Here is a 12,700-nt window from a genome sequence, read left to right on the forward strand (position 1 = left end):
TAAAAAAAAAAAATAAACCGATCTGATGTAATTTCACCAATTATATTGGGCAGATTGAAAAGCTGGATACCCGCGGAGTGCAACTTGCAGCTCTCTTCATGAGCGGCGTGGACACTGCACTTTTTGCCAACGATGCCTGTGGCCAGCCGGTCCCTTGGGAGCATTGCTGTCCTTGGATTTACTTCGACGGGAAGCTTTTCCAGAGCAAGCTCATCCGAGCGGGCCGTGAGAAAGTCCCATTAATTGAACTGTGTGATGGCCAGGTAAGACGGCGATTATATCAATAAACACATATATGGTTGCTGGACACTGGTCAAGAATTAACCTCTTAATGACTGCCTTTTTACAGTGGCCATTAAAGGAGAACTATGGCCAAAATTAACTTATCTCCTATACGCAGGGTAGGATATGTTAGGCAACGATCTCCGGGACGGGACCCGGCGCTCCATGAGGAGTACATGCTGCAGGCAGCACGTGCTCTATCCATTTCTATGGGAGTGCCAAAAAGACCCGAGTACAGGTCTCAGGCATCATCGGGGCTCCCATAGAAATGAATGGAGTGCATGCCGTCTACCGAGAGAACCGGGGTCCCGTTTTGGAGATCACGGGGGTCCAAGTGGTAAACTGACCCCCGTGATCAGCTGCTTATCCCCTATCCTGTAGACAGGGAATGTTCCCTTTTGCTGGAGAACTCCTTTAAGGCTAAGGCCATGATGCTAGAATAAGCCTGTTGCTCTCCCGTGCAGGGATCGCAGGAGCTCTGCCATCAGTATGATAACCGGGCTCCTGCTGTAACTACCAGGAGCAGAGAAACCTCCGCACCGGGTAGATTATTTAAATGCCACAGTCTAATCATGACCACTGCATGTGAATTGTGCCTCAGCTTATCTCCATCAGCCCCCACAATCCCATGCCCCGTGAGTCATGGACAAGAGATGACAAGATGGACAAGGCTGCATGAGCAAACCCACCAATCACCTCCCACCACCACAAGGGAGGGACACGCCCCCTCCCACCATACACCAATAACCTCCCACCACAAGTGAGGGACACGCCCCTTCCCACCACCACAAGGGAGGTACACGCCCCCTCCCATCACACACCAATCATCTCCCACCTCCACAAGGGAGGTACACACCCCCTCCCACCACACACCAATCATATCCCACCACCACAAGGGAGGTACACACCCCCTCTCATCACACACCAATCATCTTCCACCACAAGGGAGGGACACGCCCCCTCCCACCACACACCAATCATCTTCCACCACCACAAGGGAGGGACACACACCGTCCCACCACACACCAATCACCTCCCACCACCAAAAGGGAGGAATACGCCCCCTCCCATCACACACCAATCATCTCCCACCACCACAAGGGAGGGACACACCCCCTCCCACCACACACCAATCATCTTCCACCACCACAAGGGAGGAACACACACCCTCCCACCACACACCAATCATCTCCCACCACCAAAAGGGAGGGACACGCCCCCCTCCCACCACACACCAATCATCTCCCACCACCACAAGGGAGGGACACGCCCCCTCCCATCACACACCAATCATCCTCCACCACAAGGGAGGGACACGCCCCCACACACCAATCATCTTCCACCATCACAAGGGAGGAACACACACCCTCCCACCACACACCAATCACCTCCTACCACCAAAAGGGAGGGACACGCCCCTTCCCACCACACACCAATCATCCTCCACCACCACAAGGGAGGGACATGCCCCCTCCCACCACACACCAATCATCCTCCACCACCACAAGGGAGGGACACGCCCCCTCCCATCACACACCAATCATCTCCCACCACCACAAGGGAGGGACACGCCCCCTTCCTCTGAGAGGATTTCTAACACTTAGAGCCAAAGAAAAGAGGGATTTTTGTACTAAATGTAGGTGATAGAGGCAGAAGAATTATATATACATGGTCAGGATTAGGTACTGAGTGACAGATTAGATCAGTGTTTCCCAACCAGTGTGCCTCCAGCTGTTGCAAAACTGCAACTCCCAGTATGCCCGGACAGCCGAAGGCTGTCCGGGCATGCTGGGAGTTGTAGTTTTGCAACAGCTGGAGGCACACTGGTTGGGAAACACTGGATTAGATCTTTGTTTGCAATAAACTCCATAGTGTAATGTGGATCGATATGCTTTGTTATTTGCTCACGGCAGGCAGAGCAGGCAGCCAAAGTGGAGAAGATGAGACAGAGCATCTTGGAGGGGATCAATCTTAATCGCCAACCACCTCCGCCACTTCTTCCGCCGCCACCATTCATGCCCCCTATGATGCCACCGTTTTACCCTGTTCCACTGTATCCTAGAGCCATGGGTTCCATGCCCCCGCCACCACCTGGAAGAAACAGAGGCTTTTCGGGTGAGTAATTCTGTATCTTGTAACACAAGATGCTTTTTATTTTGTTTGTTCGTAATTTTCTTTTTCTTCATTGCAGGAGTTCATCCTATTCCTCCCCAAGGAGGCAAGCTGGAAATTGCTGGTATGGTTGTAGGTCAGTGGGCTGGGAGTAAACCCTCCCGGGGCCGCGGAGCTTTCGGCATGCAAGTTGTTTCTGTCGGGGGTCCCGGAAAGGGGTGAGTATTTGATATGTTACGTGGGGATAATGGGGGAGATTTATCAAAACCCGTCCAGAGGAAAAGTAGACCAGTTGCCCATAGCAACCAATCAGATCGCTGCTTTCATTGAAAAAAAAAGCCTCTGAAAAATGAAAGAAGCAATCTGATTGGTTGCTAAGGGCAACTGCTCGGCACATGCTTTACCTGACCGATGCCATTGTAAGTTATAAGTGCAAGAAGTAGATTTTTTTATACTTACTGTAAAATCTTTTTCTCGGAGGATCCATTGGGGGGGACACAGGAACCGTGGGTATATCTTGCTGCCACTAGGAGGCTGACACTAGGCATTAACAAAAAAGAAGTCGGCCCCTCCTGGTAGGATATACCCCGACCACAGAAGTCCCAGTAAGGCCCAGACAAAAACAACCGAACAAAACCACTGACAAGCAACCGACCCTGAGATCAACAAACTAATAACCAACGGGGTGGGTGCTGTGTCCCCCAATGGATCCTCCAAGTGACACCAGCTGTGTCCAACACTAGCTGGCTTGATGCCTGGGAAGCTGGGAGTGACCTTTGACCTCTGGAGCCACATACGTTTCCCATAAATTTGCATTGGACTTTAAACAAAAAAAAACACCCTTGCAATAAGGGTAGGTTAGGGTTAAAGGAGTAGTCCAGTGGTGATTCAGTGGTGAGCAACTTATCCCCTATCCTAAGGATAGGGGATAAGTTGCAGATCTCGTTGGGTCCGACCCCTGGGGCCCCCCGCGATCTCCTGTACGGAGCCCCGACAGCCCGCTGGAAGGGGGCGTGTCGACCTCCGCACGAGGCGGCGGCCGACACGCCCCCTCAATACAACTCTATGGCAGAGCCGAAGCGCTGCCTTCGGCAATCTCCGGCTCTGCCATTGAGATGTATTGAGGGGGCGTGTCGGCCGCCGCCTCGTGCGGGGGTCGACACCCGCTATCTCGGCGGAGAGCCGGGGCCCCGTACAGAGAGATCGCAGGGGGCCCCAGCGGTCGGACCCCCCGCGATCTCAAACTTATCCCCTATCCTTAGGATAGGGGATACGTTTTTCACCACTGGACTACCCCTTTAAATTAACTATCCTATATTTTTAGTGGACATATAAGTAACATGTGAACAAGTATTATAGAAATATCTCCAGCCATTTGGAGGTTATGCAGTAACATATATTTCCCATAGACTTGTATGGGACTTTAAACAAAAACCCCGACCCTGGCAAATGGGGGTGAGTAAGGGTTAAATTACCTATCATATGTTTGTTGTTGACATATAAGTAACATGTGGCCAAGTTTCATTTTAATATCTGTAGCTGTTTGGACGTGATGCTGGAACATACACACATATATATATATATATATATATATATATATATATATATATATATATACATACATAGATAATGTGTTGTATTAGATTTATATATGAAATTGACAATTGTGGTGATCAGCTGAATATCATTTATTTAATTAGATTATTGGCTTAATAATTATTATTATTTTATTTAATTTTTTCAGACGTGGAAGAGATAACAACAATTCTGTTAATAAAGTGACAAAAACAAACAAAAAAGTGAACAAACAGGTATGAATTGGGCCTATAGACGACGTGTATCAATCTGTCAGCAGATGTAATATGATATTTTACACATTTTAGGTCATGTTCAGTATTACTCCCCCTCCCATAGACATGAACAGAGGGAGCGTGGCGTGATGTCACGAAGGGGATTGGTGTAATGTCAGGACCCCCGCCGCGGGTACCCAGCATTCTAAACATACTGTTTGGAACTCCGGGTGCTGCACAGAGATCACCGGGGTCCCCAGCTGAGGGACCCCTTGTGATCAGACATCTTATCCCTTTGATAGGGGATAAGATGTCTAGGGGCAGAGTACCCTCTTTCAGCACAAAATTAAAATCCTGACAGAATGCTCGGACATTGTATACCTTGTCTACAGAGGAAATCAGTGCAGAATAATTAATTCCTTGTGCACTTTTAAGGTGTTGCATTGTGCTTTTTATCTTGGGCTTACACTTTAAGAATGCAGGGCACACATTAACTAAGAATCGCGCTCAAGATCTGAGCCCTCTTCTTAGCCGGTTGGTTGGCATCTAAATGTGTTAGAATTCACGGCTGGTTATCCAGGAGAGCAGATCGGGACCACCTCGGCGTAATTGTGGTGTCTCAGGGATGGGGACACAGTTTCTCGGCACGTCTTCCAGCCTCTCTCCCACCGCCCGCACTGCACATCCACCATCCGCCCGCTAGCTGTTGCAAGACCCCCAGCGTGTCCTCACTGTAAGGGCATGCTGTGGGAGTTGTAGTCTTGCAAAAGGTACCAGGCAAATGGCAGATGTGCTGGCGGTGGGAAGAAAAGTTGTGAAGTGCTCCACAGTCTGTCTAAGCGGAGGGAAGATGGGGAAAAACTGTGTCCCTGTCCCCCAGAGAGAGAGTAGTGAGGAAGAAGTGAGAGGGAGCCGCTGTACAGCATAAAACTGTGTCCCTGTCCCCCAGAGAGAGAGAGTAGTGAGGAAGAAGTGAGAGGGAGCCGCTGTACAGCATAAAACTGTGTCCCTGTCCCCCAGAGAGAGAGTAGTGAGGAAGAAGTGAGAGGGAGCCGCTGTACAGCATAAAACTGTGTCCCTGTCCCCCAGAGAGAGAGTAGTGAGGAAGAAGTGAGAGGGAGCCGCTGTACAGCATAAAACTGTGTCCCTGTCCCCCAGAGAGAGAGTAGTGAGGTAGAAGTGAGAGGGAGCTGCTGTACAGCATAAAACTGTGTCCCTGTCCCCCAGAGAGAGAGTAGTGAGGAAGAAGTGAGAGGGAGCTGCTGTAAAGCATAAAACTGTGTCCCTGTCCCCCAGAGAGAGAGAGTAGTGAGGAAGAAGTGAGAGGGAGCCGCTGTACAGCATAAAACTGTGTCCCTGTCCCCCAGAGAGAGAGTAGTGAGGAAGAAGGGAGAGGGAGCTGCTGTACAGCATAAAACTGTGTCCCTGTCCCCCAGAGAGAGAGTAGTGAGGAAGAAGTGAGAGGGAGCTGCTGTACAGCATAAAACTGTGTCCCTGTCCCCCAGAGAGAGAGTAGTGAGGTAGAAGTGAGAGGGAGCTGCTGTACAGCATAAAACTGTGTCCCTGTCCCCCAGAGAGAGAGTAGTGAGGAAGAAGTGAGAGGGAGCTGCTGTAAAGCATAAAACTGTGTCCCTGTCCCCCAGAGAGAGAGAGTAGTGAGGTAGAAGTGAGAGGGAGCTGCTGTACAGCATAAAACTGTGTCCCTGTCCCCCAGAGAGAGAGTAGTGAGGAAGAAGTGAGAGGGAGCTGCTGTACAGCATAAAACTGTGTCCCTGTCCCCCAGAGAGAGAGAGTAGTGAGGTAGAAGTGAGAGGAAGCTGCTGTAAAGCATAAAACTGTGTCCCTGTCCCCCAGAGAGAGAGTAGTGAGGAAGAAGTGAGAGGGAGCTGCTGTACAGCATAAAACTGTGTCCCTGTCCCCCAGAGAGAGAGTAGTGAGGAAGAAGGGAGAGGGAGCTGCTGTACAGCATAAAACTGTGTCCCTGTCCCCCAGAGAGAGAGAGTAGTGAGGTAGAAGTGAGAGGGAGCTGCTGTAAAGCATAAAACTGTGTCCCTGTCCCCCAGAGAGAGAGTAGTGAGGAAGAAGTGAGAGGGAGCTGCTGTACAGCATAAAACTGTGTCCCTGTCCCCCAGAGAGAGAGTAGTGAGGAAGAAGTGAGAGGGAGCTGCTGTACAGCATAAAACTGTGTCCCTGTCCCCCAGAGAGAGAGTAGTGAGGAAGAAGTGAGAGGGAGCCGCTGTACAGCATAAAACTGTGTCCCTGTCCCCCAGAGAGAGAGTAGTGAGGTAGAAGTGAGAGGGAGCTGCTGTACAGCATAAAACTGTGTCCCTGTCCCCCAGAGAGAGAGTAGTGAGGAAGAAGTGAGAGGGAGCTGCTGTAAAGCATAAAACTGTGTCCCTGTCCCCCAGAGAGAGAGAGTAGTGAGGAAGAAGTGAGAGGGAGCCGCTGTACAGCATAAAACTGTGTCCCTGTCCCCCAGAGAGAGAGTAGTGAGGAAGAAGGGAGAGGGAGCTGCTGTACAGCATAAAACTGTGTCCCTGTCCCCCAGAGAGAGAGTAGTGAGGAAGAAGTGAGAGGGAGCTGCTGTACAGCATAAAACTGTGTCCCTGTCCCCCAGAGAGAGAGTAGTGAGGTAGAAGTGAGAGGGAGCTGCTGTAAAGCATAAAACTGTGTCCCTGTCCCCCAGAGAGAGTAGTGAGGAAGAAGTGAGAGGGAGCTGCTGTAAAGCATAAAACTGTGTCCCTGTCCCCCAGAGAGAGAGAGTAGTGAGGTAGAAGTGAGAGGGAGCTGCTGTACAGCATAAAACTGTGTCCCTGTCCCCCAGAGAGAGAGTAGTGAGGAAGAAGTGAGAGGGAGCTGCTGTACAGCATAAAACTGTGTCCCTGTCCCCCAGAGAGAGAGTAGTGAGGAAGAAGGGAGAGGGAGCTGCTGTACAGCATAAAACTGTGTCCCTGTCCCCCAGAGAGAGAGAGTAGTGAGGTAGAAGTGAGAGGGAGCTGCTGTAAAGCATAAAACTGTGTCCCTGTCCCCCAGAGAGAGAGTAGTGAGGAAGAAGTGAGAGGGAGCTGCTGTACAGCATAAAACTGTGTCCCTGTCCCCCAGAGAGAGAGAGTAGTGAGGTAGAAGTGAGAGGGAGCTGCTGTACAGCATAAAACTGTGTCCCTGTCCCCCAGAGAGAGAGTAGTGAGGAAGAAGTGAGAGGGAGCCGCTGTACAGCATAAAACTGTGTCCCTGTCCCCCAGAGAGAGAGTAGTGAGGAAGAAGTGAGAGGGAGCTGCTGTACAGCATAAAACTGTGTCCCTGTCCCCCAGAGAGAGAGTAGTGAGGAAGAAGGGAGAGGGAGCTGCTGTACAGCATAAAACTGTGTCCCTGTCCCCCAGAGAGAGAGAGTAGTGAGGTAGAAGTGAGAGGGAGCTGCTGTAAAGCATAAAACTGTGTCCCTGTCCCCCAGAGAGAGAGTAGTGAGGAAGAAGTGAGAGGGAGCTGCTGTACAGCATAAAACTGTGTCCCTGTCCCCCAGAGAGAGAGTAGTGAGGAAGAAGTGAGAGGGAGCTGCTGTACAGCATAAAACTGTGTCCCTGTCCCCCAGAGAGAGAGTAGTGAGGAAGAAGGGAGAGGGAGCTGCTGTAAAGCATAAAACTGTGTCCCTGTCCCCCAGAGAGAGAGTAGTGAGGAAGAAGTGAGAGGGAGCTGCTGTAAAGCATAAAACTGTGTCCCTGTCCTCCAGAGAGAGAGAGTAGTGAGGAAGAAGTGAGAGGGAGCTGCTGTAAAGCATAAAACTGTGTCCCTATCCCCCAGAGAGAGAGTAGTGAGGAAGAAGGGAGAGGGAGCTGCTGTACAGCATAAAACTGTGTCCCTGTCCCCCAGAGAGAGAGTAGTGAGGAAGAAGTGAGAGGGAGCTGCTGTACAGCATAAAACTGTGTCCCTGTCCCCCAGAGAGAGAGTAGTGAGGAAGAAGTGAGAGGGAGCTGCTGTAAAGCATAAAACTGTGTCCCTGTCCTCCAGAGAGAGAGAGTAGTGAGGAAGAAGTGAGAGGGAGCTGCTGTACAGCATAAAACTGTGTCCCTGTCCCCCAGAGAGAGAGTAGTGAGGAAGAAGTGAGAGGGAGCTGCTGTAAAGCATAAAACTGTGTCCCTGTCCCCCAGAGAGAGAGAGTAGTGAGGAAGAAGTGAGAGGGAGCTGCTGTACAGCATAAAACTGTGTCCCTGTCCCCCAGAGAGAGAGTAGTGAGGAAGAAGTGAGAGGGAGCCGCTGTACAGCATAAAACTGTGTCCCTGTCCCCCAGAGAGAGAGAGTAGTGAGGAAGAAGGGAGAGGGAGCCGCTGTACAGCATAAAACTGTGTCCCTGTCCCCCAGAGAGAGAGTAGTGAGGAAGAAGTGAGAGGGAGCCGCTGTACAGCATAAAACTGTGTCCCTGTCCCCCAGAGAGAGAGAGTAGTGAGGTAGAAGGGAGAGGGAGCTGCTGTAAAGCATAAAACTGTGTCCCTGTGTAGAGGGTCACATTCCATGACAGGGACACAGTTTTCTGCCTATCATGACAGGTATGTTATAGGGCACAGCTGCTCAACCAATCAGTATGCTGGGAGTTGTAGTCTTGCAACAGCTGGAGGCACCTTGGTTGGGAAGCGCTGTTATGGAGGCAAGTTTAGGGGTTATACAAAAAAAAAAAAGGGGGACAAACACCATGACAACTGTCTTTTGCTTTCTCCATATTTCTGATGATGAAAATATCTTTAAAGGGGTACTCCACTGGAAACTAAATTTTTAAATCAACTGGTGCCAGAAAGTTAGAAACAGATTTGTAAATTAGAGAAAGTAAATTGTCCAGCGCAAGTGGATATCACAAAGCGGTTTATTGAATAAAACCTCAGTACATGGACAGCACAGAAAGGGTGACGCGTTTCGGCCCACCTAATTGGCCTTAGTCATACGATATAGGTAAGCACAAGCCTTTTATACAGGACCAGACCTACATGGCCCACCCCCAAGATGGGAAAAAAGGGGGGCAGGGCCAAATGTGTGTCGTCCTTCCCCTTTCGCACCGGTAAAAATGGGCTATTAAATGAGCAACCATTCTAAAAACCCTGCGAAACATGGGATAACATAGCACATAAAGTAACATGAAAATAAAGAATAAATAATGAAATGAAAACATATTGACCATATGCCAAGACACATATAAAAAGAAAAATTAAAGTAACACAATAAAAACATTAATTTTATTGTAACACATACTAAAATCAAATGTGTATTTTGTATAGATGGTCAATGTTAGAGCTTATAGTTTTCTGTTAGTTTGCCGAGTGAAAAACGATATAAAATGCTGAAATCGCTAAGTCTGATGTAATGCAAGGAATAAACCGTAATGCGCTCAGCTGACTTATGAGAACAGACTGAACAAAAACACATAAGAAAATATCTAGAAATATAAATCTATATATAGATAAGGATGCTATAATATTGAAATGAAAATAATGATTACTGAAAACTAAAGATGCAAAGGTGAATAATTTTCCTAAATGTACTAATATATTTCTACTGTATTCGAATTAATAATGTAGAATGGTATAGATTTGTAAATTACTTTTATTTGAAAATCTTAATCCTTTCAGTACTTATCAGCTGCAGTATGTTCCACAGGAAGTTCTGTTCTTTCTCGTGCACAAAAGAAAGTTGGCTCCTCCCGGCAGGATATACCCGCCTCCTGACTCTGAGCAAGTCAGTTTTAGTTTAGTGTCAGCAGGAGGCAGACACAGGTTGGGAGCTCTCCAGACCTGGTCTTATTTCTTTAGTTTTTTTCCTAGTATCAGTGTCTAGTTAGGTCTTCTCTCCTTTTTTGTTTTTTCTAGCATGGGGCGACACGAGCATGACGCTGCCTGATCCCCCACATGCGCGCTAGGGGCACGGTGCATTGCTGGATGGACCGTTATCCCCTCCTTGCCACCAACCAGCGCCTGGTGGTGTACCCTGGGTCCGGGTCCCCCACTTGCCCCTGTTTGCCAAGTCGGGCTTAAGGCAGGGGGGGGCCTTAACTGGTCGAAGACTTCAGAGGTGAGTTATGTTCCTGTGGGTGAGTATGTTCCCCCCTTTCCCCTCTTCTATAAGGCTCCCTCTATCCTCCACATGGGTCTCTTTATTCCCTAGCTGGGAGTCCCCTAGCATCCGGATAAGCGCTTCCAAGGGACTAAGAACCTCCAAGCTATTTTTCCCTTTTATCAGGACCTGGTTACAAAGTGGTCTTTTCCGCCTACGGTGGACCCTCCTGTGTCGCGGCTGTCTAAATCTACTACCCTGCCGCTGGCCAACGCAGCTTCCTTTAAAGACCCCTCAGATAAGCGCATTGAAAATTTGGCAAAATTTGCCTTTGAGGCGGCGGGCTCGGCTTTGTTCCCAGCTTTTGCCTCCACATGGGTTTCCAAAGCCCTCTCCATTTGGGTCAATCAATTGCGCCAGGGGATCTTAGAAATTTGAGCCTCTGGGTCAGGTTTCCCTTCCTTTCCTGGAAGGTGGCGTTCCTTGTTGCATTCACGTCCATTCACCGTGTGTCAGAATTGGCTGCCCTCCCTGGCCGTTCCCCTTTTTTGGTGATCCTCCAAGACAAGGTGCTTCTTCAGCTGGTGCCTTCTTTTCAACCCAAGGTTGTGACTTCTTTTCACTTGAACAAGGAGATCATATTGCTTTCTATCTGCCCATCCCCTACTCATCCACCGGAGCGCCAACTTCTCAAGCTGGACTTGGTTCGGACCTATTTGTTGGTCACTTCCTCCTTCTGGCGGTGTGACTCTGTTTGTGCTCCCAGATGGGCGGCGCAAGGGGCTCCCAGCCTCCAAGGCTACTATCTCCCGCTGGATCCGCTCCGCCATTTCAGAGGCGTATTGCTGCAAGGGTCAGGTGCCACCTTTTCGAGTGCTCACTCCACCCGTGCGTTGGGGGCCTCCTGGGCAGTCAGCCACGGGGCTTCGACTCTACAGGTTTGCAAGGCGGCAACTTGGTCGTCTCTGCATACTTTTGCCAGGTTTTACCGTGTTCATACCTTTGCATCCTCTGATGTAGGTCTGGGCCGCAAGGTTTTACAGGCGGCAGTTCAGATGTCCGCCTGAGTTCTTTTCTGGCTGGGATGAGGTCTTCCCTCACCTGGGACTGCTTTAGGACGTCCCATGGTCCTGTGTCCCCAATGAAGCGCTCAACAAAAGTAGATTTTTGGACTTACCGTACAGCACCTGCCCATTGGTTTGTTTGTGACCAGCCAGTTTCCGCCCCTGTGGTGCGGGGTGTGTGTTTTTTTGTGGTTGGTTCCCTTCTTGTCTGGGTTTGTGTTTGGACTGTTCTCTCTTGGTCGGTGCTCCTTCTGCTTTGGGACTAAAACTGCGTTGCTCAGAGTCAGGAGGCGGGTATATCCTGCCGGGAGGAGACGCCTTTCTTTTGTTTTTTGCCTAGTGTCAGCCTCCTAGTGGCAAGCAGCATATACCCATGGTCCTGTGTCCCCCAATAGAAGCTCAGAGAAAGAGATTTTACGGTAAGTCCAAAAATCTACTTTTTTTGAATTTCTTTTTTCTGACCACAGTGCTCTCTGCTGACACCTGTGTCCATGTAAGGAACTGTCCAGAGTACAAGCAAATCCCCATAGCAAACCTCTCCTGACATGGACAGAGGAGTCAGCAGAGAGCACTGTGGTCAGATTGGAAGGAACTACACAACTTCCTCTGGAGCATACAGCAGCTGATAAGTACTGGAAGGATTAAGATTTTTAAATAGAAGTAATTTACAAATCTGTTTAACTTTCTGGCACAAGTTGATTAAAAAAAATAATAATAATAATTTCCAGCGGAGTAACCCTTTAAGGTTACACAATAATCTCTCATATTTGCATTTTTACCCCAGGGATCTATAGACAGCCGTAGTCCGTCCCACGTGAACGGGACCAGCGGAACCACAGTCGCGGAGGAAGAATCCAGCCCTCAAACCGTAGCATGTGCCTTACCCAGAGAATGCAGTGAGCCTTGCAGCAACGGCAGCACCCCTCACTTCGCAGGAATGAGCGGCGATGGCGGCGACAACTGCCGCGACGAAAAGTTGGGTCCAACAGCCCTCCAGAAGGAGGAATAAGCAGTGCAGGAAAAAAAAAATACAGGGCAACATGGGAGGAGGAGAGTGTTATAGGAGGCACAGAGTCACCCCCACCCCTACGCCGCCCTCCCAATAGTAAAAATGCTGCAACGTGTTTGCAAGTGATCCCTCTGCACACGTACTTAACCAAAATCTTCTGTGGTGCTCTGATTCTATTGTGTCAGGTTGCTATTATGGTGCCCACATACGTTATCCTTAGTGCCGCCGGACCTTCTATGAAATTGGCCAAACAGCAGTGTTATCCCGGTTCTGACACAATGCCAGCCCAAATAGTACGGACACGGAAAGTTCCCGGTCCGACATGTATTGCAATGCTGCTAGTTGTTCCTGACTGTAGAAGGAATAAGTTGCAATATATAGGGGGGGAAAAAAGTGACATGGGGGCTGGG

The 12,700-nt window shown here is 49.4% G+C and overlaps 1 protein-coding gene across 3 annotated transcripts in view; it reads left to right on the forward strand.

Moving 5' to 3' along the window:
* Window positions 1-12,700, forward strand: part of FAM120C (family with sequence similarity 120C) — a 45,233-nt gene that overhangs the window by 25,622 nt on the left and 6,911 nt on the right. Inside the window, exons 12-16 of one of the 3 annotated variants that reach the window (XM_056540439.1) lie at window positions 54-263; window positions 2,196-2,397; window positions 2,474-2,612; window positions 4,139-4,205; window positions 12,066-12,256. In XM_056540439.1, coding sequence (XP_056396414.1) covers window positions 54-263; window positions 2,196-2,397; window positions 2,474-2,612; window positions 4,139-4,205; window positions 12,066-12,256 — 809 coding nt within the window. Of the gene's footprint in view, window positions 1-53; window positions 264-2,195; window positions 2,398-2,473; window positions 2,613-4,138; window positions 4,206-12,065 lie in introns of all 3 variants that reach the window. The other 2 variants (XM_056540440.1, XM_056540438.1) reach the window with 2 other exon arrangements.

Source organism: Hyla sarda, chromosome 9 (genome assembly GCF_029499605.1).
Source record: "Hyla sarda isolate aHylSar1 chromosome 9, aHylSar1.hap1, whole genome shotgun sequence".
In the NCBI taxonomy this organism is placed as follows: Eukaryota; Metazoa; Chordata; class Amphibia; order Anura; family Hylidae; genus Hyla; species Hyla sarda.